Source organism: Hylaeus volcanicus, chromosome 4, assembly GCF_026283585.1.
Source record: "Hylaeus volcanicus isolate JK05 chromosome 4, UHH_iyHylVolc1.0_haploid, whole genome shotgun sequence".
NCBI classification, from domain to species: domain Eukaryota; kingdom Metazoa; phylum Arthropoda; class Insecta; order Hymenoptera; family Colletidae; genus Hylaeus; species Hylaeus volcanicus.
The window spans coordinates 29,060,896-29,085,116 of NC_071979.1; the positions used below are offsets into that span (position 1 = coordinate 29,060,896).

The following is a 24,221-nucleotide window of genomic DNA, read 5'->3' on the forward strand; positions in this document are numbered from 1 at the left end:
TCTCTCTCTCTCTCTCTCTCTCTCTCTCTCTCTCTCTCTCTCTCTGTCGCAAACACGTGCTCCGTACTTGTAGTACTTCGTCGCTCGACTTCGAGGCCACGATCAATTTAGGCGCTGGAGTTTCGAGACTGATATTTTTCTCCGCAATTTTATATTCGTCTTTTGCATTTTTATGTCTACCTCTTTTTCTCTGTAGACTTTAATTCTCTTTTCCCCGTGCTAGACGAACGAAACTAGCAAACAAATGTAGCCGAGGTCAAGGAAACCATTCGTTAAACGGTATATGCCTGTTAGTGCGCGCGTGCGTATTACACTCATCGCGCGAGTTTAGTATACAACGCGAGGACGATTCGTTACTGAAAGCAAACGACGTAACGTCTCTCGCGGAGAAGGTCTTCTCAATCGCCACCGATAAGAATAGCGTGCTATATCTCTTCTACCGTTGTTTGCGGTATATTCTACTTTGCTTCGAAAAATAATGGACAATTACAATTATATATTTCCTCGAGGAAGGCTCTCCTCGAGGAGAAACAACGTTTTTGTTTTTAATGCAGTTTCATTCGATTTTAATCGCAACGTCCGACCGAGGAGAAAGGTGTTTCTCCTTTCACCGAGCAAGTGTGCCGAAAATCAACGCTCCGCTCCCTGTATGGCACTTCATTAATTCGATCTATACCTATCTGTGGATCTGCGCGCCATGTTTAATTTTATCCGACAGGTTTTAAAGTATCTTTCAGGATACGCATTTACGACTTACGTTAATGCGAAAAGCATACGGAGTACACATCCATTAATTAATAAAATAATATTACTAATTCGTTTCGAGCAGACGCATACAGCTAATTAATTTCCATCGTAAACGCGTGAAATCTGCGATCTACTTTTTACCAAACATAGAATTCGTTTGTCGTCAACGTATAATCCTCCAGCGTTCGATAATAATCACTTTTGTGAAACTATGAGTTATAGGTTTTTATTTTTTGGATTGTCGAGTATCGACGCGTTGAAATATTCGAGACGGGATGCCACCAGGAGGAAATTTCTCTGAAAACCGTTCCCGCCGAGTAACCGTTTCGCGTAGCCCTTAGCGTGTAGATAAATTAAGCTAATTTCCACGGGACACACTCTGACGTGGTGTTGCATTTGAAGGTCTTATGTGCACAGGTGAAGGTGGTTAAGTTCAGCTACATGTGGACGATAAATAACTTCAGCTTTTGCCGGGAGGAAATGGGAGAAGTGTTAAAGTCGTCCACTTTCTCAGCAGGGGCCAACGATAAATTAAAATGGTAAGATCCGGTTGATTAAACCCGTTTGTCAGCGAACCTAATCGCGTTGAAGGGACGAGTACCTTTCACGAATTCGTTAGAATCCTCACTCGCGAATCTTTGCATCGCATACGAATTTTATAAACTATTTTTCACGTTTAAACTCACGAGTAATTAATTTCATTTGTATCAACATTCTATTGAATTATTCCTACGGTAAAAATATTGCCTCGATACAACTATTCGACATTTTTTTTTAAACTACTTTTAACACAATATTTACACGTAGTATAGTTTTTTGTATAAAAAAAAACTGCAGAAAAATAGTTCTGCGTTATTTTTCTTTTCCTATCTAGAATTAATTCAAGGATTAAATGCTCGTTTAGTAACGAGGAGGTGATTTAATATCGATACACTGTTCCGTGATACAAAACTTCGTTATACACCTTCTTGCGAGCAGTAAAGTAATAAAAGAACCGGGAGAGTAAACGATGTATGTGGATCTCGAAGCGCGGTCCTCGCGGACCGACATGAAATTCACATTACCGGTAATTGGTTCTAGGTGCCTAAGAGTGAATCCTAAAGGTCTGGACGAGGAGAGCAAAGACTACCTGTCTCTGTATCTCCTTCTCGTTTCGTGCAACAAATCCGAAGTCAGAGCAAAGTTCAAATTTTCTATTCTTAATGCCAAAAGAGAAGAAACCAAAGCAATGGGTAAGTTTAACATTAACCATAACCGTACGATCTATTTTCAAGATTCTCGTCGACCATTGTGCTGATAATCACATAAATATCTATTTCTTATATATAGTTGTATATACAATAACATTTCTAAAATAATAGAAATTTCGTATCCTTTACAAAGAGAGAAGAGAGGGCTTTGAAAACTTTAGAAAGCATTTACTCGACCTAACAAATTTAACTAAAAACAAACTCCTACGCTCGTATATTTTTTGTTCCACGCCTTAGAATTTCCTCGAAAGATTCAAAAGGGATAGGAAGCAGCGTTGATAGATCGAACCGTTAAAATCGAGTGCTTGCGCGACCGGGCATTGTACGGGGGTAAAAGCGTTTCCGTGTCGGTCATGGGTAATAAAGCGTCTGAATTTTCTGCTTGCAGAGAGCCAACGTGCTTACAGGTTCGTCCAAGGTAAAGATTGGGGCTTCAAGAAGTTCATCAGGAGAGACTTCCTCTTGGACGAGGCGAACGGACTCCTGCCCGACGATAAACTCACGATATTCTGTGAGGTATATACCTTTGTATGTTAATTGTTTAATACTCGTCTTTGCTAGCCGGTACCTGGACGAGATTTATAACGCTTGGAAACGTTTCAGGTCAGCGTGGTGGCGGACAGCGTGAACATTTCTGGACAGAGCAACACTATACAATTCAAAGTCCCGGAATGCCGGCTGCCCGACGACCTGGGGTTACTATTCGAAAACCAAAAATTCAGCGACGTCACGCTAACGGTCTGCGGGAGGGAATTTCAGGCGCACAAAGCCATACTTGCGGGTAAGTTCGCGAATCGAACGTAATTCGTGATGCGACCGAAACAGGAGCGATTCTTTGTTTAAAAATAAGTCGAAAACGTAGAGTATACTTCTTACCTACGACTGTTAGTTTTCGAGATAATCGAATAAGACAACTATAAAAAGATGACCACGAGCCATACTCTCCTTAAATACAAATAAACTCCTTAACTCTTCTTTGTGTTCCGACTACCGACTCGTTTTCTTCCTTTTCGATCGCACTACGAAACCTCATATACCTCGAATATTCACAAAGTGACTGACCGTTTGATTTCGTTATCCAGCACGAAGTCCGGTCTTCTCGGCGATGTTCGAGCACGAGATGGAGGAGAGGAAACAGAACCGCGTGGACATCACCGACGTGGACCACGAGGTTTTAAGGGAAATGCTGCGATTCATTTACACGGGAAAGGCGGCGAATCTGGAAAAAATGGCGGACGATTTGCTGGCGGCGGCGGATAAATACGCGTTAGAGAGGCTGAAGGTAATGTGCGAGGAAGCACTGTGCACGAGTTTAGCCATCGAGAACGCAGCCGATATCCTCATTCTTGCTGATCTTCATAGCGCTGATCAACTCAAGGCGCAAGCCATAGACTTCATTAATACGTAAGTTTTCGTTTTGGAGACGGAGGGACGCGGATAGCCGAGAAAATGTTCGAACTCGAGCGGAAAATAATTTTGTTCATTGAGGTATAAAATTTGATGTCGTAATTCGACAAATACGAATAAAATGTAATGCCCTCGTTTGCTTTATCAGTGATTATTCTACCAATAATTGAAATATTATACTTAACCCTTTTATAGACCGTCATCCAAAGGACGCAACCTAATTTTTAATAGAAAATTACCGATGAAACAAATAGAACCGCTAAATTTGATTCTCTGTGTCTCTGTGTGGGGTTCGAACGAAAAACCACTGGAAGAATTGTATTTTGAAGTTGCACGTTTTTTTTTTTTGTTTCAGACACGCGACAGACGTGATGGACACGGCAGGTTTCAAGTCGATGGTGAACTCTCATCCGCATCTCATAGCGGAAGCGTTTCGAGCATTGGCCACCCAACAGATACCACCTATCGGACCGCCCAGGAAACGAGTGAAACAGAGCTGAAAACAGTCACCGTTAACTCCGGGCACGACCTCCACATCGCCCCCGCCTATTTTGCATCCCTCATGACTTTTTGTGTACAGTGATACGAGTAGTGTTTTAAATAAATGTTTCCTAGTGCGCCATCCTCTGGTCCACTCGAAAGGAACTGCGTCGAAGGGACTATCTCATGGTTTTCATGCTGGTGTTAGTGGTTCACGGGGAAGGGCAACCGGTTCGGCCAGTTCGGAGCAAGAAGAAAGCATAGATTGTGCTCAGGGAGAGAGATTCTCTTGTAATTCAGTGAGTCGTCGACATTGGAGGAGAAGTGTCTGTCACAGAACGTAGTGGGGAACACGACGAGTGTGAGGGGAAAAATTAAGATGATAACGATAATGAATTGTTGGAACCAGGGTTTGGACAACGGGACACGACATGGTACTCTTTTTGCATTGTGCGTGTGTTTTCATTCTACAATGCCACTGAATTGTCAGCGATTTGTCAATGCGCATCGTTAGGGTCACTCATGGATTTGCTTTCGTTTCTACCACAAGAGGATAATCTGGAATCGCTAAACCATCCGTATTGAAAGATATAAAAGCAGCCAGTGGACCAAGGCGAGATTGAAACTCGCTGAAATTGCTACAACATACATATTACACGTACACGAAGCGCATACACACAGATATACACGTACATAAACACACAGAGAGAGACACAATGCACGAAGGAAGTTGTGATAGACGTCGGCCAGACGATTAAAACATTTTGTTCCTTTGTCGAAAAAGAAAAAAAAAAATGAAACGGATCAAACGATGTCCCACGCTTGTTCGTTGTGCAACGAGCAAGAGAAAAGTTAGATACTATGTTTACTACCGATAGTGATTTTTAGTTATATAAAAACAAGGAAATGATGAACGTCAAACTCTTCCGGAATGGAGAAAATGATTCTAGTTAGTGTTTTTTATGATCTCTTTCTCTCAACATGTACGACTACTACTATGATTACTATTAATGCTACGCAATCTGTGCCCCGTATTTTTGTATATTTTTTGTCTGCAGATACCGCCCTACGTCCCCCTCCCTCTAATGCGGCCTTTTTCTCTCCCCCCCCCCCCTTTATCACTAGGCACAGTTTGTTTTGTTTTCTCGAGTATTGCATAGTAGAAGAAGTGATAGATTCGAATTATTATTATTATTATTATTATTATTATATTATTATTATTGTATTAAATTTAGGGTTGTCCATAATTTATCGAATTTTATGTTGATTATTATTGAAATGTCTATCGTACTTGTGCGCAGGATACATGTATTAATTAGAGATGTTACGAGAGCCGCATTAAATGAGTCGATGGCACGTTATTAGAAAGAAAATAATGGGGCGAATCACGAAAATGAGAACAAACAAAAAAAAAACGAGAGATGATGGATGAATCTAAGAAGTTGTATAAATAAAAGTTAGTCAATTATATAGAACGAAAAAATATTAATCGTTTTTTATGTAATTAATTAATGAATTGCGAATTCGTGTGGTCAATGATCTGAATTATGGGCAACCAAGAAGGCAAACAATAATCATCATTTAGTACTGTACTGGCTTCCTGATCCTGCGACCTAGCTTTACCGAATGTTTTAAATATGAGAAATACCATACCATTACAGGAGTAATGATATTGACGATTTAATGCCATACATGTTCTGTGATAAGACCACTGTAATTACCGCAATTGTATCACAACCTTTCTAGAACTTCTGACGATCCTGGCAGCCAGTGAATTTATCTTTTAAGAAACGGTCGCTAATCCGGACAGTCCCAAATCTAGCGTCCCTTTCGATTTTAAGATTTTTACTGTACATATCTACTGTATTTTATAAGAACTGAACCGAATGGAACCATACTTTTATGAAGGGTACAATAACCAACTATAATTTATTCTATTTTACAGACTGTGCTAAACTCATGTTCCTTGAAACACTAGCAATGCTTTAAGTAAATGTAATATGTAATAACAGACAAATTAATACGATTAGAACGTATTTGTGTCCACTGATCTCGACACGTTACGTGCATTTCGTCGTTACCACGGCGCGAATGTGTTTCTATCGAGATTAAGTGATAAAGGAAACAACAACAAAAAAATGGATCCTATGAGAAACATAGTTAGGGAACGATTTTCCACCGTTTTTTACACGATGTTTATTTCAGTCATAGATCGTTAGAGCTTAATCGAAACGATAGAATACGTGGGGGAAAATAAATAGCAAAAAATAAATGTAAGCGATTTAAGGAACAGATTTTGGCCGTGCTCGCTCAGATTTTAAAATTTGAACAGATGAAGAAACAAAAAAAAGAAAAGAAAATCTACGTCCATTCTACCCATTCTATCTTTGGGACTGTGCGGCGAATATCTCATGAAACTCGTAATGTTGAATGTCTTTTTCCTAAAAAAAAAAAAAGAAAAAAAGTCGAAACTAATATTAATCTGTACGACAGTTCGAAAAAATATTAGATGCAATTCTTTGAACCAATTTGCATGAGCGTATGACTGGATAATTTGATAAACTAAGTACAAGTAAGACAAGTGTTACCTCATCATGAAAATCAGCATGTTCGTGTCGCGCTAGCTACTACTGCGTTGCTGTCTGATACACACTTCCGTTGTATATTGCATTTAAACTCGAAAGCTTTTTGTAACGAATAGTTCAGCAGTGGTAGCTTCTCGAAGTACACGGCTGCTGTTCATCGAACCCAGCTCATACAAACGTTCATTTTTCCATTTACTTTAAGTCATTGCACCACATCAAATAAATGACATTTTCATTATATAATCATGAGAACTTTTACGTGATTTTCATTATCCCTGATTAAAAATAAAAAAAAAAAACATACGACGTGACTAATACTAAGATATTTCAAGTCTCTACTAGTTTCTTCAGGGCTCTTGATATGTCGATGTATCAGTGTAGACTTAACTTTATCATAATCCAAACCTACCTCCATCTAACTTCATTCAGGGGTAGCTACAACATTAGGTTATCGCACTGATGTATCAGCGTGTCCTTTAACCCTTGAAGAAGCTTCCTACACTTAGTATCGATCGTTAAAATCTTCTACCTCAAGGCAAACTTTAAAATTACTTTCAATCGAGGTAAAGAAATAATAGTTCATTTGGCTAATATTAAAATTAAATTTATTTATACAATATCACTCAGTAATTACAACATATCAAACATGATGCGCAACTGAAAAGCCTGGATTAGTTGGTTGACATACTCTGTCCTCTGGTTTTGGAGTTTCTGAATATACTGGTGGAGCTTCAGGGACAACTATCTGAAAAAATATCTATACAGTTATACCAAGTTTTTTCAGCTATTTTTAGAGAAAACATGACTTTTTCTATTGTGTTGTATATTCTTATCGGTAAAACAATTCCATATAGCTATGCTATATGACAATTAAAGGGAAGGGATACTGTGCTTAACCAATCGCATTCTGTTCAAACAATAGAAATTTATACAAAGATAGGCATTTTATTCGAACAATAAACAACAGATAAAAACCGTGATTCACCCGAAATGTTTATCCAATTGAACGATTATTCGAATAAGCTTCTATTCGTTTCACGTGGAGTATAATTGATATTGCAATTTTTTTTCACATAAAAACGTATTACAAGTTTATTGTTTATTTATTATATTCGTAAAACTGAGGCCACACGCGACGACATATTTTACGATACAGATTTATCTGTCACCAGCTGGTAGGACAATAAAAGATAATACGAATAACGCTCGATGTACGTTATTCGTAATTTTAATTACTTGAAGGTAGAAATTCAACGTACTCTGTTAGAAGACAGTCCATAAAGAGGAGGAACACTGCAAGCTTCGTTGTACGATGGTGGTGTATCCCTTAATTCACTTGATTCTACAATCGTGAAGCATCGCATCGAATCATAGTCTACATTCGCACAGGTGCGTGTACTTTGGCATACGCTATGCTCGTTATAACTTAACTCAGATGCCCTGCAAATACTGTTTAACGATATTTACATTACTTCGTAAAATTAGTAGCCGCATATCTTGTTTTCTTTTTCATTTGAAAGAACAATCAGTCACGGATGAAACGCTTACCTGCTGCATACTTTGCAGTACATTACAATTGCAAAAAAAATACCGCACACAAATAAGAAAAATATAATCGTTTGTACAATCGACACCGAGTAATCTCTTGTCACTACAAAAGAAAAATTTGACCTTTTTTGTACATGAAAAATTGTTAGTAGTTAGAGAAGTAAATGTAATTGTTTGATCTTACTATATTTCTCAGTTCTAGATGGATCTATAACATAAATTTCAGTCTCATTGTGTTGATAATCGTTTGAATTCTGAAGCAATGAAGTATTCAGTTCTGTAAATATAAAGAACATTGTGTTTAGCGTGTCACAAACACTAAGAATGTACCACAAGGTAAGAGTTGTCATATTTTACCTGAAGTAATTATTGCACTCACTGTGATCATGATAAATAGTTGCACAACACGGATTTGTTACATACACAAATTGACGAGGTGATGTAAAAGAACATTGATAATACCACGGTACTATCACTCGAGCACAACGGACGCGAAGTCAATAATTCGTGCGTGAAGATCAATCCTCGCAAACCGATAAACATATTGGTTTAAAGTGAAACGTTTAATGCTCTTACACGTATGATTACAATCTTATCTCAAGGAAACTTCCTGATAACATGGATAATCAGTGTCTAATACGTTTACGTTGTATTTTAAATATCCCTCAATTCCTTGTTACATAAAAAACCATTTTCGTTAAAGAACCGTTAGGTATTTGCATCAACAGGTAGAATAAGAAAAGACATACAGAATCACTTAGAATATATTTTGTAATATATATGAATAAATATTAATAACCCAAAGTCAACAATTCCTAAGACCGTATAATGTACAATATAATTGAGATTTTGGTAAGTGTTTAGAGTTCATGCTGTACAGTTAATTCGTTAATGTAATTAATGCTTCAACAACGTCCCCTCTGTGTTCCCTGAGTGTTTGTTCCGCTACACTTCGACTTATTTCCATTTCTTTCATCTAAAAAGAAAATAGATAATCTAATAATCTCTTACCAGAGTGTAAAACTTGTAGAAAGTAATGAGTTTTGTTTACATAAGAATAACTAACAGTAATCATACTCTGACTTACAATGAGATCAACATCTTGTTTATTAATAGGAACTTTTTGCAATTCCTTTTCTCGTGCTTTCTTTTCCGCGGCCTCCTTATTCCTCCGATCGCCAATTATGCTCAACGCCTAAAATAAATGAATTTATTGTAATAAATAAATCGTATAGTTTGTACACAACTGTGTACACCGTTTGGAGGTTACGTTTTACAAGTTGTAAGTTCTTTTTGGTAAGTATAACGTGAATATTAAATCGCGTACAGAAGAAATTAAGAAATATATATAGTAAAATTTTAAAGTATGAATATATATTTTGAATAAAATTAAATTGAATGTTGTTATTGACAATTGTAAACACGTGGAGTATCGAATAGCATAAAACACTCACGCATGAGAATCCGTCAGACGAAGATATTTCTCTTTCCTCTGCGTAATCTGTGACTTTTTCTAAATCAGCAGCACCGCTGTCATATTTCGCTGCCTTTTTCTGTGATTTCTCTTGCTGAACTTCATCGGAATCACCATTTACATCGTTATCCGCCATTTTTCCCTCCTTTTTATAACACGATATTCTCGAGGTATTAGAGCTGGTATTAGATAACTTCAGATTGAAACGATGTGTAACTGTTTATTTATACATTTATTGACATTATTTAAATAATAGAATGGACATCGATTGTGTTGGATAAGCAGGACGTTAACGCTAAAAAACGAAACTGAAAAATCAGGATCATACTTGGAAGCTATTTATTACAAGTTAAAAATGGAATTACTCCATTACATTTAAGGAAACTTAAAGGAGAATCTGCTATTGTTGTCATTATGTCGGTTGTTCAATTGAGAAATTAATATTTGAATGTATGAAAACATTTTTTATTTTACGTTGGATTCCAAAAACCCAACCTACTGTCAACGGTAGATGGCGCCATTTGTTTCATTTATTAAAAAAATAAAGAATTAAAGGTTGAAAAATGATTCTCATCCGTATTTTAATTTTGCAATGCTTGTTCTGTTGTTTGTTTTTGGATATATAACGCTTTATTTATTTTATAAAAGTAAAGAATGGCGCCATCTAGCGTTGGCAGTGAGAACTATTCGAGGACAAACTTGGGCGTTTTACCGATAGAGGAAATACCTTGAGAGGTATTCCAAAACAAACGAATAATCTTTTGTTGTAAGAGTAAAACACATAGCTTCCCTTATAAACTCCTTTTATTGTTTATACAAAATATGCAGTGCTATTAAAATAGACAAGATCTTTTGCAACATCTTGTATTTGATTAAACTGAATGTAATGATCAATGACATTTATTAATATGACATGTGTAACACCTTAACCTGAAGAATTGCACACGATTGACACTCGTCATCTGTCATTGTTTGTTTGTGGAATGTTTTCCGATGTGTTTATCCTATTATTTTAAAGCAAGGTTAAATAACTAGTTCTCTCAACAATGACCGAATCATCATTTTCAAAGTCGACGAATGATTCTCAATTTGCTCGAAGCGAAACTATGAATTATACTACAGGTATTTACAACATTAAACTTTTACAATAAATTTTGCAATACTGTAAGCCCTTCAATCATTGATTAATTGGCTAAAAACCATTAGAAAAACTAAAATTCTATTTCGTATAAATATAAATATGTACAATGTAAATGTAATTGTTTACAGAAATTCGTCAAATGATGCATGGATTCGGGGATAGTAGCGATCCGTTAATCGAATCTGCAAAAATTGTGGAAGAAGTTGTTTTACAGCAAATGAGAACAATCGTGAAGAAGGCATGCGAAGTTTCCTATAGACGTGAGAATTCAAAGAAGGGCTCCTGTATTAATGCAGAAGACTTAATCTTTTTATTGCGCAAGGATAAAGTAAAGTTACAGCGGGTGCTGAGATATATAGGCAAGTAAACAGTACACTTATTAAAATCCTACAAACACAAAGCTTCATTAATATTCTATACCTCCTTTGTTTTACAGAATTGAAAGAGTATAAGTCCTCCTTGCACAGAGCAATAGAAAGCGATCTACCCGAGGATATTATGAACAATGAACATCTAGAAGGAGCCAAACATAAAGGACCGTATCATTCGTTTCTCAGCCAGATTGACAATACCGGCGAACTTCTCGAAGATGCATCCACTGTGGATGAAGTCAAGCAACAGAGATGCATCCGTGCTGAAATCATGACGCGTTCTATGGACGAAGCCAGATACTTAAAATTTAGTAAAGCACGTAATGCGTCTTTCGCGAACAAAAATCGACACAAATTCAGCGACTGGCTCTTACCAGACAGTAAGTATTACAATAATAAGCTATTACTTTATAGTTACAGTTTTGAATATATTAATACCATTTTCCAAATCTTTCAGGCGATGTAACAATATCGAAACAAGGGTATACAATTTTAGGATATTTAGCATACGAAGTGGTAGCGCAAATTGTAGATTTAGCGTTGTTAGTCAGACAAGACCAAAATAAGATCTACGGAGATTCTATAGATCGACTCAGACTTAGTTACGTAAATCCGTGTACTTATAAACCATATTATCACGGCAAGGTTTGTATTATTTTTTTAGCGCTAGAAAAATAAGTTAAAGTATTTTAAATAGAAAAGTAGAGGAACACTTATGTTTATTTTGTTCGTTAGGTTGCTGTAACAAAACCGATAACACCTGCAGAAATAATCGAAGCTCTCAGGCGGTACTGGTCTCCGCAATTAGATATGACTGGGCCATTCAATCGTTGGTCGCTGAGAAAACCACATTTAAAGCTCCTTTGCTGTTAACTTCTAGAAGAATTAATTTCGTAACGCAAACAAGACATATACATATATTTTATTACCTCCTACTAAGAAGATCAAATCTGTAATGTTTTACCAGTATTTTACGCTAAAAATATTTAGCGGATATTTTAAAATTGACCAATGTTTATTGACATGTTCATGTACCTCTTACAAGTATAACTTAGGTTTCTAATCTTAGGTTTACGCATGACCACTACTACACAAATTAGTATAATTTTATTTTTTTACAAAATTTTCCAGTCATGTGATCTGTTCATAACGTGACATTTATAGATATCGTGTATATCCCTTTTTTTTTTTTATACAAGTACAGTTACAGTATTTTCCATGTATTTTACAATTCATAGTCCCTGATTCGAATTTATAAGATAAGATTATAATACAATTGGCTTTGTAATAATGATACGTTTATATTCATTGTACTTTTCATAAAATACTCAGATCCTCCCCTTAATTTAACGATATTACGAACGTATCACTTTCATGGAGTATCGTAAGATCCCTTCGTTTAGTACGACTCTAAAACCCTTTCTTAAAGTAAAATATGCTAAGTTATTTAGTATCTACAAATTTGAGCTAATCTTATGAACTGTATCGTCGTTTTATGAATTCACGCAGATACTAATTTTACTCCTGTATCATGGTGAAAGCAACGTGGATACTCGTACTTTCCCTTCAGCGCCACCCGTTATACAAGTCCCAGATTGATTGGCAGTAGACCAGTCGCAACACAGCGTACCTTTGTGTCCCCCTAATTCTAAGACTTTCGCCTGCGTGCCAGGTGGCATCTAAGTAAAATTTCGATGTTATTTTAAAAATGACTAGCTCTTAAGAAAGTTCTGCATACGTACTTTGTATATGTTTCCTCCAGTTTGTGTACAGAGCAGCATGTAATTGCCGCTTTGGTCGAAAGTGAACAATTTTCCATGGACAGTATTTTTCTCCACTTTAATCTTTGTTTCCCATAAAATCTTCCCAGAATGATTCAAACTCCTCTGACACAGTTTCCCGTCTTCGCTTTGCGTGCAAATGTTCGTGTAATCATTGATGAGTTCTATATCGATCACTGGACTCGAGTGACAACTGATATTATCAATAATTTCGTTCCGTCTCAAGTCGTGTATTAAAATATTCCCATTACTTAATCCGGTAATAAGCAGTTGTCCATTGTGATTAAAAGCGGAACACAGAGCAGTTACGTTCTGCTCCATTGGCAATGTTCTTTCCAATTTTCTCGTTTTTATATCGTACAATAGCAGTCTCCCTTCGTTCGAGTCTGATACGGAACACACGAACGTGGATTCTGCAGGGTTACAGAGCAAAGTAATGATACGAGAGTTTTCGTGTTGAATATCCCACAGAGTTTTACAATCGCGGGTATCGTGTAACTGAATCAAGCCATTGTTGTCACCGTGCAAAAAATAACGTTCATTTTTCGATATCCAATCTAATGCTGTTATGGCTTTGTTTGAGTTTGCTGTGGCAGAGTTGTATGTAGTAACAGTCCTATTCAACATAAGACAATTAGATCAACGCAAACTGTATTAAACAAACGTGTGTATTATGATATAAATATTTGAAATAATTACTTTGGCGATGGTATCGGAGTCCACACTTTGATGATGCCATCTGCATCGCCTGTAGCGACGTACGAACCGCTTGCATTACTTTTACATTGTATTATCGATGTTTTATGCTCCGTGTACTCTTCCTACAAATTGTTTCTTGTTACGTGAAATATGTAAAACATCCGCTATGCAATTAAATATTCTTTCACCTGGCTGAGGAGAATGTAAGTGGAATCGATCTTATCTTTGGCTTTGCGTTCAGCCACCGCGTCGATAGACGAATCCCTTTTCCTAGAGCTAGTTAATCTTGAATCACAGCTAATGCTTCTTTTGCTAACAGTTTCGGACTTACTGATGGAACTTAATTTTCCTTTCGTGTTCGTTCTCTTCGAAGATGACGCCATTTCAGGTTCTGCGATTTTTTTTACGTTTGTTGCGGACTTTCTGTTTAAAATTGGACTAGAACCACCGCCTATATTTCTTATAAGGTTCCTTAGGGTTTTGGGGTTTTCTAATAAGGGAGATTCTCTGTTGAAATAGTGAAAACAGAGCGTTAGCAAATATGGAAATATATACTTTTTTCTAATAATAAATAGAATACTTACTGTGCTATAATATAAAAATCATCCATAATCGGTGGATGTTGAGGAGCTGGTCCTGGATTTACATCCATTACATTATCTATTTTAATGGAGTCGCTTAAACGCTGTCTCAGCACTTCGTTCTCTTCTTGCAATCGTTTTAACTTGTTTGTATCCTCGTCTATCGTGAGCAGTGTTGGTAGTGGCATGCACTGTAACATTACAATATTAATAATTAAATTATTCAACAGTTTCTTGCCATAGTTTCATGGCTACAATCATAACTGGCAATCGAAATTTCTATACGATATTAAAACGATAAAGTTTGTAATGTGAGACTCAGAGTCTAAAATACCTTTCACCTACTTGAAAAATAGTAGCAAGGAAATTGTGTAGAGACAGTAACATAGTGTCCTGCCACTGTCTACTAAAGTGTACAGAGTACGCTGGATTGTCTTCAGGATTTTTAACAAATGGCAATGCTGTAACACAGGAAATACAATGTTAATATGTATTAATTCCTAAACATTTACTCAATACAACCTACCAAACCATTCCTTCCATTCTGAATGCCCTTGCAATTCGGGTGTCATTTTTGTGAAAAACTCTTGAATCCGATCCTGCTTGTTGTTCAAGGCTGCATTTACCAAATACATCTTCAAAACAGCATTCTCTAGTTTACGGACAGCTGGAGCAAAGTGACTTTCCAATCGAGAAAACATTCTTGTGTCTAAATGTCCCCATAGTTCCCTCAAGGATGTCAAGTCATAACTGTACACATACTGCATCAGCTGATCAACAATTTTGTCAACCTGATAAGAGACAAACAAATATTTTCACTAAGAGAATATTAAATGGGCTTCATTGTAACAACAGAGATAATAACAAAGCTGTAAATAATGTAAACATTATTGTTTTTAAAGTTGATAATGGGATAGTATTAGATGATTTTCTTATAACGGTATTTTTCTTGACAGAAAAGTTCGTGAAACATTGTTGTTTGTATATTTTGTTCTTTGTATCGCGCTTTCTTTCATCCTTACCCTGAAGCCTTTCTCTTTCTCAGCTTTTAAGTCGTTATCGAAAGTTTTCAAGGTTTGGCTGAAACCTCTGAAGAGCAAGTATTCTTTGACCAGTTCGTCCACATACTGGATATGAGACATTTTCCCTCGATTCTCTTCAAAATATCGACTCTCTCCTTAAATTGAGAGCCGTATGTTGTCATCCTTTGGCCATTTTGATCCACACTGAATTTGCATCTAAAGCGAATTTTCCTGTTATCATCTGACAGACAATGTTGCCAACATGAACGTGTCCCGCGATTCTTTCAAATAACAGTGGTTCTGTCCCAACTGTACTAGTCAAAACAAAACTCAAATACAAAAAATATTAATAACGATATATTTTCTATAATAAAATTCTTAAATTATTATTTGATTATGATATGTAATAAGAAATAGTAGTAATTAATACAATTACAGTTGCAATTAATTCTTCACGTATCATTTTATCCAACATAGTCGTTGTGCAATCCAATACGCGGCAACTTCGAGATGAAACCGAACTAACAAAACGGTCAGTCGAGTTGCCGCGTATTAGGGGCAGTTCTGCGCCTACGAGATGGCAACCGTACCGACAAATCGGCCAGCATAGGTTGCCGCACGAAAGGAAATTAATGGGAATTTTAGTAGGAAATGAAGGGAAAATAATGGGAACTTTACCAGGAAATTAAGGGAAATGAACGGAAATGTCCCAGGAAATTAATGAAAATTAAAGGGGAATTTGCAAGGAAATGGAGGGAAGTTATATAATTACTAATTATACGAAGCGTAGCAGCACACTGCAATAATTACTTACAAAGCAAATAATATTAGCGAACTGTATGCAACGTTTCTATTCTAATCACAAGGATTCCTATAGTGTGCAAGGAAGTTGGTCGATCGTAATTGAAAGAATCCCAATATCTTAATCGTTTATTTATAAATAAAGTTTATAACTATCATTATAATAATTATTGTAATAATAACAAGTACTCATTTCCGGTGATTTGATTTTTTTTTCACCTGTCTTTCGTTCGTTGTTATGTGAATTCATAACGTGTAGTAAAATTGCAAAGATATTTTATAGACACTAAGCAACTTGCTTCATTTCTTTTTTTAATGTAAGAAGAAAAAAGTATCCTGCTACAACTAGCAACCAGTGTAACAGTACGACATATTGTTTTTTTTCCTCTGCTTCTTTAATCTGTAATTTAACCGCATACAGGAGTCCTTATCGTATCCGATAAAATTTAAGTAGTTAACACAGTTCATTCTTACAAAGGCACAAGTTTTCTTCCTTTTCCAGCAGCGGAAATTTATTTCAACGCTCCAGTTCGGTCGTTAAACATACTTTTCTGACTTATTCACAGAGTTTTCCAACTATATTTTATAGTAAATTATGTACGGAATTTTAGCAGTTATACTTATTTTCGTCCTTGCATTACGTAGGGGAAAAGGATGGGATTTTCTAACTGTACTCTGTGTATTAAGATGAAATTTGAATAAAATTTTCCATATAGTATGCGATAAATTTTAGAGATGCCTGAGTCACGTAACTTTAGGTAATAAATACGCATGAAATGAAATGAAAATACGCATTTTCTTATGTATGTTTTCCGAATGCAACTGGAGAGTTATGTAAACAGTGTTATCACGCGTTTGCAGACGAAACATTCACACAGAGCTTATAGATCGAAAGCTTATAGGTTAAGTCGTACAGCCGCCTTGTGGTGTCTGTATAAAGCTTCACGATATTCAATATAAAAACAACTTAAAAAGAAGATAGCTCAGACAGCAACACGATAATCTACAAAATATACAAAATATGAGATTTGGTAGGTTTATTGTCGATAGACACTAGGCTACGAGAAATAAATCGCGAGATTTGTCTGACCCACGAGAGTTTTTGGCAAGAGCAACTGCGATACTTTCTTTTTTTTTTGTCCTCAACTGAGAAGAGTACCGTAAAATGGTCATTTTACATATTATGAGGTGTCTTTCAGTTTGACTAGTATGAGAGGATTTGAAGACTTGACGTCTTTATTCAGTTATGGATCAGGACACCCCATTAATTGCAAAATAATTCTATTTCACAGTTTTATCTCGTTTCATTAAAATATGAGCTTGTTTTGATAGCTCCCATCTCAGTGCAAATTGATTGTTCGTGTGCAATGTCGTTCGTTTGAATAATTATGACGAGATATAAGCGTAAGCTTGAGGTGAGTTGAATTTTCGTAGATTGTTTATTATAAACCGTCACGCAGCACCACGTCCCCTAACGCGACGCAGCCCCAAAACGGTAGGTAGCTCATGCTCAAGATGTAACAAATTGAGATACCAACGACGACCGTGGAAATCCCAAAGCTTCTATCATCTGCTTGTAGCTGCTTATTCTTTGAGGCGCTTCAAAGGTGGTTTCATACCAGACACGAAGCAGCTCGTGGTTACGTGCGTTTGTAGCGACTACGGTGTGTCACCTAGCGGTGGGCTACTGAGATTTCAACGACGGGTGGATGGTGGATCCTTCGCCATTAGAGTCTTTAACTCTTTGCAGCAAACAACTAATCTCAAAGCTTTACACACTTGCACAATCTTGCAAGAGTATCATACATGTATCATCGCTTTCATTTTTTGTGGATCCTCTATCCTCACAGAAAGTCTCAAGATTATACAAATCATTGTGCTGCAAAGAGGTAACAACTGACTCCCGCATGTTCCACGAGAAGCGTGAAAACACGACAGCCGTTTCCTTTGAGGGAAACAGCCACGGCAGAGCTAGCGAAATTCAAACACCGATCTCGATGCTTCGCAGTCTACTTCGATACACTGTTGTGCGCGTAGATACTTTCGTTCGATTGAATGTAGCGCATTTTTAACGCGTGAGTCCTTTATAGTGGGGCGGACGATTACAATTTAAGGCTAACACGCACGTATCGTTCGTTCTTGTTGCGATGGATCAGCGAAAAACTCGATGGCTCGTCTATAGATCGACGTCCTCTTGCTTAGCCGTGGGCGCGATCTTCTCGGCACTCTCAGACTCTTTTATGCTGGTGTGAACGTCGGCCAACTCGACTGGCGGTGGGGCTGCTGGGTTAATGGTTCCATCCTCTTCAGCGATCGCGAAACCGATCGTTGCTCCTATCTTCTGGCTTGCTTGTCTGAACGAGTCTGATAGCATCACCTGGTGCATCGATCAGACCGATTAGTATGGGAAATGATGAATAGAATTAAGTCCTACGTTGTATCTTAATCTGACTGAATGAATAAAGATTTCGAGAATTGAAAAGGCCTCGTTTCTATACCAGTTCTAATAAATTAATAACAATTTCAAGTTCACTGAGGATTAAACTTATGAGACGTCCTCTTATGCCGAGGCAGCATATCATCAACCACGAGAAATGAGACCTCTAACGCTACCAAATCATTCTAGATACTTGGAATGTTTCAAGTGGTCACCTGCACGACGTTGATGCACATGGACGTGAGCGCCAGCCCGAACACCAGGTATATTATCGAACACATCATGTATATGGGATGCTAGATCAACCAACCAATCAATCTGTTAATGTCTTGCGCGTCATTTTACGCGCGAATCCGCATCGCGCGGATTTAAATGTCGCTAAGAAAACACGTGCAACTGTGCTGAGTGAGACTTATGCGAAAAGCACGTACGAAATAGTGTAATACGGTGATGTACATTTGTTTCTGTCTTATTTTTTACATTTTTGTGATGAACGTTTGGTTTTTCAAAGCTTACCATCTGAGCGCCACCGTGAAAAAAAAGCAAGCAGATAAGTTAATCGTACGTCGATAATGCTCACGAGGATTTTTTGGGGAGAGTAGTGGGAGGAGGGAGTATTCGAACGGATCTAAAGCAAAGGCTAATGGCAAACGAAATGCAAAGTTCTTCCAACGTTCGTTCCGCGTCTCGAGAGCTTTATGCTGAACAAATTAATATGAAAATGCTTTGAATCTACGATAGTGACTACACTGTTGAAAATTTTGCGTTAAATTCAACCCTAATCGCGTGTCTCGAGTCAGCTGTTATTTTATGTTCATTTTCAGATAACATCAAAAATATGTGTTATATTCGTAACTTGGACTCGATTGCGTACAATAATCGGCACAATGAATTTTTGCACGACAGAACACAAAATTTTCAAGTGTAATCGATCTGATATCCGAAAGGAGCGCAGAAATGAAGTCGAGACAAAGGTGTAGCATGGATTGGAGACGATTGGTCACCTTTGGCACGTAATCGCCGAAACCGATAGTGCTCATGGAGATGAAGACGAAGTAGAAGCTCTCGAAGAAGCCCCAACCCTCCGACAAGCAGAACAATGTCGCGCCGATGAAAATGTAGCTGAGGAGAATGAAGATGGCCAAAGAGATGGGCAGATTGAACTCGTCGTCGATGGCGAAGGTCGACATCGCTGGCGTTACTGGCGTGTCGGGGACATTTCCGTCCAAGTTCAGGACCGCTTGGGATTGCGCTTGCTTTTGCATCTCTTCGATGTCCTCCGGATTTATCTGCGACGGCCTCTTGAACGTTGCTAGGTCGTACACGAGTTGAACGCCCTTCATCACTTCCTACGGTTACGATTAATCATTTTCCAATTAATTTTTATAGATTAATTTGGGGTATTACGAATTAATTCGGAGGTCCTCTTACCTGTACAGGTACAGTTCGACGGACTTTTCGACAGCTTCCTGTGTAGTACAGCCTCCTGACGAACGCCCATAGGAACTTTATACCCCTCGTGAACAGTTTTCCGAAATCAGCCAGTATTATCAGAAACATTGGAATACCGAAGATGGCGTAAACGATCGTGATGGCTCTTCCGGTGCTTGTGCTAGGTGATATGTGCCCGTATCCTGAAATAATGTCAAACAATTATTAATTATTAATTGTACCATAATTATTCACCATTTATAAATTAGACTAATAAGGCTCTAATGAGGTGGTCGTCTGCCATACACTAAAAAGTTGCATCTTGATGTTGTATCTCGAAATAAATTCACAAACGCTAAGTATAGAGTACGGTCTAATTTTAGGCGCCTTAGTGGCACAAGTTAGAGATTGTTTTGTCGCAAAGCAACCTCGGTTTCCTGATAACGGGACGTAACTGGCATCCCATTGATCGAAACAAATTTGGTTAGGGTTGTCCAGCTGCGTGAGCAATTTTTACCCGAAACGAGACTTCGACGTCAATCACGCTAATAACCAGCAATTAATTTTCCCAACCAGGAGTCTTGTTTCAACGAGATTTGTAATTTTAATCGCAGTTAAACCGGTTGAAGTCATTATATAACTACCCCTAATTAAATCTCATAATGGCCAAGGATTAAGGTAATTTTGTAGACTCGTTGAAAATTAAAACTCCTGCTTATCATTAACGTGAAGTTTTCAGTAAATCCTACGCAATATGCGATAATACAAAAAAATACTCAAACTAAAGTTCATATTCTGATACTTGTACAGTAAAATAAATTCCTATTTTGATTGAATGTTTCTAGGTTCATTTATAATATTTACCAAAACAGGTAACAACAGGTACAGGTATAAGATTCTATTTTTAAAAAGGCAATCCTGCAAAGGTTAAACAATTACCCTAAGAATTTTTTCATTTCAAAGATTTCTGCCGCTGAATCTATATTTCAAAAAGCCAACCCTGCAAATGTTAAACGATATACAAATTTGTCGACTTCAAACATTTCTGGTACAGAATCTACGAGATTCAATTTTAAAAAGCCAACCCTGCAAAGGTCAAACGATTACCATACAAACGTTTCGATTTCGAAGTATCTTCCCCACGGTTTCCCTCGCAGCTGCGCGCGCAGCCAGTGAACGACTACTGTACCGTGATCAGCATCAGGACACGACTGTATTTCCCTCTTGGAAAATCAATACTGGTCTCGTAAAACGTTTTTACGGCAACTACATCGACCCAAACCCTCTAAAACTCGAACATCGTTTAGCCCCCAGTCGCGTTCCCTCACCGATGGTCGTGATTACGGTCAAGCAGTAGACGACAGCGTTCAGGAACGTCCAGCTCCTCTGTCCGCTGTACGTCTGCACGCCGGCCTCGTGAGCAGTGTGCAGCTGTTCCTCGAACTCCATCAGCTTCTTCCTCGCCATGCTCTTCCAGTCGTCCTCCCTCAAATTGTGGCTGTAATTCCACAGGCTGTCCAGAAAGTCTCTCTTCACCCTCTTCACGCCGCATTTGTAAAAAGTCTCGAAGGCTCCCTCGGTGAACCTGAAGACGAACGCGCCCAGGCCGCAGTAGATGATCACCAGCATCAGCTCCGACAAGCAGCGATTCCTTAGGCTCCTCATGATCCTCGTTTCCCGTGGGTTCTGGGCCACGAAGGCCTTGAACTCCGAGACCACGTCCTTGAGGGCCCTTAAGAAGTCCACGAAGGTGACCTTCTCCGACTCTGTAACCTCTACGACCTCGGGCTCCGTCTGTTTAGGTGGTTCGGGTTCCGAACGTGGCTCCTCGACCTTCTCCTTGCGGGAGAAGGGCATCCAGGAGAACCACGATCTCTTCTGAACCTTCTTCGCCTCCTCGATGGACCTCTCGATACCTTCCTGCTCGCTCTCCGTGAGAAGCACGCTGAACTTCCTCCTCCTCAGCGTAGCCTCTTCCTCGGCGTCCTCGTAGACGTCTGGAGTGTCTGGATCCAGGATGCTCTGCTCCCTTTTCAGGTACTCCCTCTGAGCCTTGGCGAAGTCCTCGATGAGAGACTCGTTGCTAAGAGGAATGATCTGTTTCTTTACCTCGGTAGCCGACCTCTTCATGACTGGTTCCTCGACGTTCTGTCGCGGGAACGTCTCGCTTTTCTTCATTTTGGGATCGTCGTCGGTGTCGTCCGTCTGACTGAGCCTCACGGAGCGTCTCCTCTCCGGCCTTGGCTGGTCGGTCTCCTCGAGCTTCTGTTTACTCGGCCTCTTTTCCCGCGGCGGTCTCTCGACGTCTTTCTTAGCAGCGTCAGGGTCGACTCTTTTAGCTGGGGGCTTTTTCGTGCGAACCTTGCTGCCTTCGGGCGACTTGGTCCTCCTCTGGTGTCTCTCCAGGTTCTCGTCCGGGTCGCTGGAGTCGGTGGACTGACTGGGACGCTCCGCCCTCTCCCTCGACTTCTTCTTCAGCCGTCTCTCCGCCTTCCTGGGCTCCGTTCGCTCCGCGGTCGCATCGATCTCTCTGGGCTTGGACGGAACGATCTGCTGCGCGTCTTCGCTCGCGGGTCGTTGCTCTTGGCCGGTCTTCGAGTCCTCTGCTTTCGGTTCCTTCCTTACCGTGCGCGGAGGCTTCCTGCCAGGCGTCGCTGGCTCTTCGCGAGCGTCGGTGTCACGTGTCTGGGGGCTGCTGGAATGCGAGGTCTTCTCGTCGTAGCTCGTCCTCCGCGACTCGTCCAAATTCGACGAGCTCCTCTTCTCCTCCCTCTTGCGGGACTCTTCCTTCTTCGTTTCCACGCGGACCATCTCCTCCGCCTTCTTCCGTTTCTCTTCCTGCTCGGCGCGCTCGGCGTCGTCCGCCATCTTCTCCATTCTGGCGCGTCTGGCCTCCTCCTCGTCGTCCGAGGTCTCCACCAGCTGTTGGTTCCTCGAGGAAGGGTCGGGGGTCTTCTCGCGGCTCCTGGCCGCCGCCTTCCGGCGTCTGTGGACCGTGTAGCTGTCCTCCATCGTGGAAACACTCGGAGGGATCGCGTCCGCGGATGGTATCAACCGTGAAAGCACCCGAGTCCGCGAAACCGATGAACGAACGGTGAGGTCGGCGAATGCCGCGCTCGCGCTCTGCACGATTGCGTCTTTTCTGGCCCTGGTGCAGAGGGACAAGCGTGACAGAAATAAAACAGAGGCTGCTCCCACCACCGACGGCCGTCGAGCCCGCTACCAGCGGGACCAGACGCTTTTGCCGCAGCGGGTATCGAGCGTGGCCGAATCGCGCGCAACCACCGCGCTCGACGACGCTTAGGCGACGCGGTGCCGCGCCTGCAGACACCGCAATCCCTTCGACAGCCCCGTAACGGGACACGGAATCGCGATCGGTGGGCTAGGCGCTCGTTCCGGCACTCCGCGACCACTTACGAACGCGGTAAGTGGCCCGCGGGGTGCTCGAGACGATATCGCCTGTGTTTCTCGGCTCTCTGCTTTTCAGGGACCCTCGTCTCGGACGCAAACGTCGAGGTAATGGAGGACGATTTAGAACTGATTCGAAGGAAACGAATTTATATCTTTAAATCGATAATAGACATTTGTGAGAAGATTTTGGGTGTAGGGCACGATCTTTGGGGGTCGCTTGGCCTTTCGTTGGCTCTATTACAAAGCGAAATGGAACGTCAATTTTCAGTTTTTACATTCTTTTAGCGAGCCAAAAGTAACAAAGTAGTATTTTTGGGAGTTGCAGCGAGTAATATTATCGCGCTGCAACACTTAATAAATCTTCAAAATCTAAATATTAGACGAGTTAAAAAATATTCGAACTATTACAATATTTTTATGGCTGCGGGGAACATTATTATTGCACTGCAACACTTAGTAAACCTTCAAATATTAGACAAGTTAAAAAATATTCAAACTATTACAGTATTTTTATAGTTGCAAACAATATTATTCCACGTCAACACTTAATATTAAAAATCTAAGAATAAAAAGAGTCCAGAAATATTCGACAATTATTTTCTGAAATATCTCCGATTGATGAAAATGGATGACAATTACAACGCGAACGAGTCGAATTAATTTGCAACAAAGCGTAATCGTTTCGCACCACGCTACCCTAAAGTGTCACGCAAGGAAATCGACGCTCCGCGATCACCCGCTGCGCCCCTTTTATCGTCCCCCAATTTCCATCGTCGTTTCCATCGTTCGTATTGCCGCGAATGCCACGAATTCATCGCCGACCGTTTCCAGCATAACTTCATTTTCCAATTCGCGGCGTCTATCTTCGGCTCTCCCATGCAAAAGGACAAGTTTCGTTGTGCCGAGAAATTTCTCGAAGCAGACAATTTTCATCTTCCTATCGCACGTTCTCCTCTTCCATTTCAATTTGTGGGTCGTATTCGGTATCGATTTTCCTCTCCAATTTCGATCGCTACACCATTTTTAAGCGACCTCGCTTGGGTCTTCCTGGTATT

The 24,221-nt window shown here is 39.6% G+C and overlaps 6 protein-coding genes across 13 annotated transcripts in view; 2 read left to right on the forward strand and 4 right to left on the reverse strand.

The window, feature by feature from the left end:
* The window catches only part of LOC128875719 (protein roadkill), a 116,286-nt gene extending 109,574 nt beyond the window's left edge, over positions 1–6,712 (forward strand). For 4 of the 7 annotated variants that reach the window (XM_054121562.1, XM_054121563.1, XM_054121559.1 and 1 more), the window contains 6 exons: positions 1,150–1,286; positions 1,828–1,979; positions 2,386–2,525; positions 2,601–2,778; positions 3,080–3,401; positions 3,760–6,712. In XM_054121562.1, the coding sequence (XP_053977537.1) occupies positions 1,150–1,286; positions 1,828–1,979; positions 2,386–2,525; positions 2,601–2,778; positions 3,080–3,401; positions 3,760–3,904 (1,074 nt within the window). In that variant the 3' untranslated portion in view covers positions 3,905–6,712. The remainder of the gene's footprint in view (positions 1–1,149; positions 1,287–1,827; positions 1,980–2,385; positions 2,526–2,600; positions 2,779–3,079; positions 3,402–3,759) is intronic. The other 3 variants (XM_054121558.1, XM_054121557.1, XM_054121560.1) reach the window with 3 other exon arrangements.
* A 345-nt stretch (positions 6,713–7,057) lies between these two features.
* On the reverse strand, positions 7,058–8,612 carry LOC128875728 (uncharacterized). The gene is made up of 5 exons (XM_054121588.1): positions 8,375–8,612; positions 8,202–8,294; positions 8,018–8,120; positions 7,729–7,918; positions 7,058–7,214 (listed from the first exon to the last, which is right to left on the reverse strand). The coding sequence occupies exons 1-5, from the start codon at positions 8,403–8,405 to the stop codon at positions 7,110–7,112; spliced, it is 522 nt and encodes a 173-aa protein (XP_053977563.1). The 5' UTR covers positions 8,406–8,612; the 3' UTR covers positions 7,058–7,109.
* Positions 8,613–8,763: 151 nt separating this feature from the next.
* Positions 8,764–9,797, reverse strand: LOC128875729 (huntingtin-interacting protein K). Its single transcript, XM_054121589.1, has 3 exons — positions 9,472–9,797; positions 9,105–9,212; positions 8,764–8,993 (listed from the first exon to the last, which is right to left on the reverse strand). Exons 1-3 carry the CDS (start codon positions 9,625–9,627, stop codon positions 8,898–8,900), a joined length of 360 nt encoding a protein of 119 aa, XP_053977564.1. The 5' UTR covers positions 9,628–9,797; the 3' UTR covers positions 8,764–8,897.
* Positions 9,798–10,214: 417 nt separating this feature from the next.
* Positions 10,215–12,565, forward strand: LOC128875725 (transcription initiation protein SPT3 homolog). Its single transcript, XM_054121574.1, has 5 exons — positions 10,215–10,613; positions 10,761–10,991; positions 11,069–11,383; positions 11,461–11,648; positions 11,739–12,565. Exons 1-5 carry the CDS (start codon positions 10,538–10,540, stop codon positions 11,874–11,876), a joined length of 948 nt encoding a protein of 315 aa, XP_053977549.1. The 5' UTR covers positions 10,215–10,537; the 3' UTR covers positions 11,877–12,565.
* Positions 12,530–15,300, reverse strand: LOC128875717 (WD repeat-containing protein 91). Its single transcript, XM_054121553.1, has 8 exons — positions 15,087–15,300; positions 14,591–14,855; positions 14,410–14,525; positions 14,068–14,255; positions 13,672–13,990; positions 13,484–13,605; positions 12,746–13,400; positions 12,530–12,682 (listed from the first exon to the last, which is right to left on the reverse strand). The coding sequence occupies exons 1-8, from the start codon at positions 15,204–15,206 to the stop codon at positions 12,533–12,535; spliced, it is 1,935 nt and encodes a 644-aa protein (XP_053977528.1). The 5' UTR covers positions 15,207–15,300; the 3' UTR covers positions 12,530–12,532.
* Positions 15,301–15,986: 686 nt separating this feature from the next.
* On the reverse strand, positions 15,987–23,073 carry LOC128874930 (trichohyalin). Of its 2 annotated transcripts, XM_054120112.1 has the most exons (5): positions 21,084–23,069; positions 19,756–19,958; positions 19,329–19,673; positions 18,540–18,620; positions 15,987–18,264 (listed from the first exon to the last, which is right to left on the reverse strand). In XM_054120112.1, the coding sequence occupies exons 1-5, from the start codon at positions 22,765–22,767 to the stop codon at positions 18,064–18,066; spliced, it is 2,514 nt and encodes an 837-aa protein (XP_053976087.1). In that variant the 5' UTR covers positions 22,768–23,069; the 3' UTR covers positions 15,987–18,063. The 2 variants fall into 2 exon arrangements, with proteins under 2 accessions (XP_053976087.1, XP_053976088.1); XM_054120113.1 differs by lacking the exon at positions 15,987–18,264 and having other exon boundaries at positions 18,558–18,843; positions 21,084–23,073.
* Positions 23,074–24,221: the final 1,148 nt, after the last annotated feature.

Bases quoted from the DNA above. Each gene is read 5' to 3' on its own strand.
- LOC128875729 (XM_054121589.1), bottom strand. From the start codon at position 9,627: ATGGCGGATAACGATGTAAATGGTGATTCCGATGAAGTTCAGCAAGAG. The intron at 9,213-9,471 runs GTGAGTGTTTTA...CATTTATTTTAG, and splicing joins CGTCTGACGGATTCTCATGC to GCGTTGAGCATAATTGGCGA. The intron at 8,994-9,104 runs GTAAGTCAGAGT...TTTTCTTTTTAG, and splicing joins AACAAGATGTTGATCTCATT to ATGAAAGAAATGGAAATAAG.
- LOC128875717 (XM_054121553.1), bottom strand. From the start codon at position 15,206: ATGTCTCATATCCAGTATGTGGACGAACTGGTCAAAGAATACTTGCTC. The intron at 14,856-15,086 runs GTAAGGATGAAA...GTCTCTTATCAG, and splicing joins AGAAAGAGAAAGGCTTCAGG to GTTGACAAAATTGTTGATCA. The intron at 14,256-14,409 runs GTAGGTGAAAGG...GTAATGTTACAG, and splicing joins TCCTTGCTACTATTTTTCAA to TGCATGCCACTACCAACACT.
- LOC128875728 (XM_054121588.1), bottom strand. From the start codon at position 8,405: ATGATCACAGTGAGTGCAATAATTACTTCAG. The intron at 8,295-8,374 runs GTAAAATATGAC...TTATATTTACAG, and splicing joins GAGTGCAATAATTACTTCAG to AACTGAATACTTCATTGCTT. The intron at 7,919-8,017 runs GTAAGCGTTTCA...ATCGTTAAACAG, and splicing joins TACTGCAAAGTATGCAGCAG to TATTTGCAGGGCATCTGAGT.
- LOC128875725 (XM_054121574.1), top strand. From the start codon at position 10,538: ATGACCGAATCATCATTTTCAAAGTCGACGAATGATTCTCAATTTGCT. The intron at 10,992-11,068 runs GCAAGTAAACAG...TTTGTTTTACAG, and splicing joins GCGGGTGCTGAGATATATAG to AATTGAAAGAGTATAAGTCC. The intron at 11,384-11,460 runs GTAAGTATTACA...CAAATCTTTCAG, and splicing joins CGACTGGCTCTTACCAGACA to GCGATGTAACAATATCGAAA.
- LOC128874930 (XM_054120112.1), bottom strand. From the start codon at position 22,767: ATGGAGGACAGCTACACGGTCCACAGACGCCGGAAGGCGGCGGCCAGG. The intron at 19,674-19,755 runs GTAAGAGGACCT...TCGTAACCGTAG, and splicing joins GTCGAACTGTACCTGTACAG to GAAGTGATGAAGGGCGTTCA. The intron at 18,621-19,328 runs GTGACCAATCGT...TGGTTGATCTAG, and splicing joins TCGGCGATTACGTGCCAAAG to CATCCCATATACATGATGTG.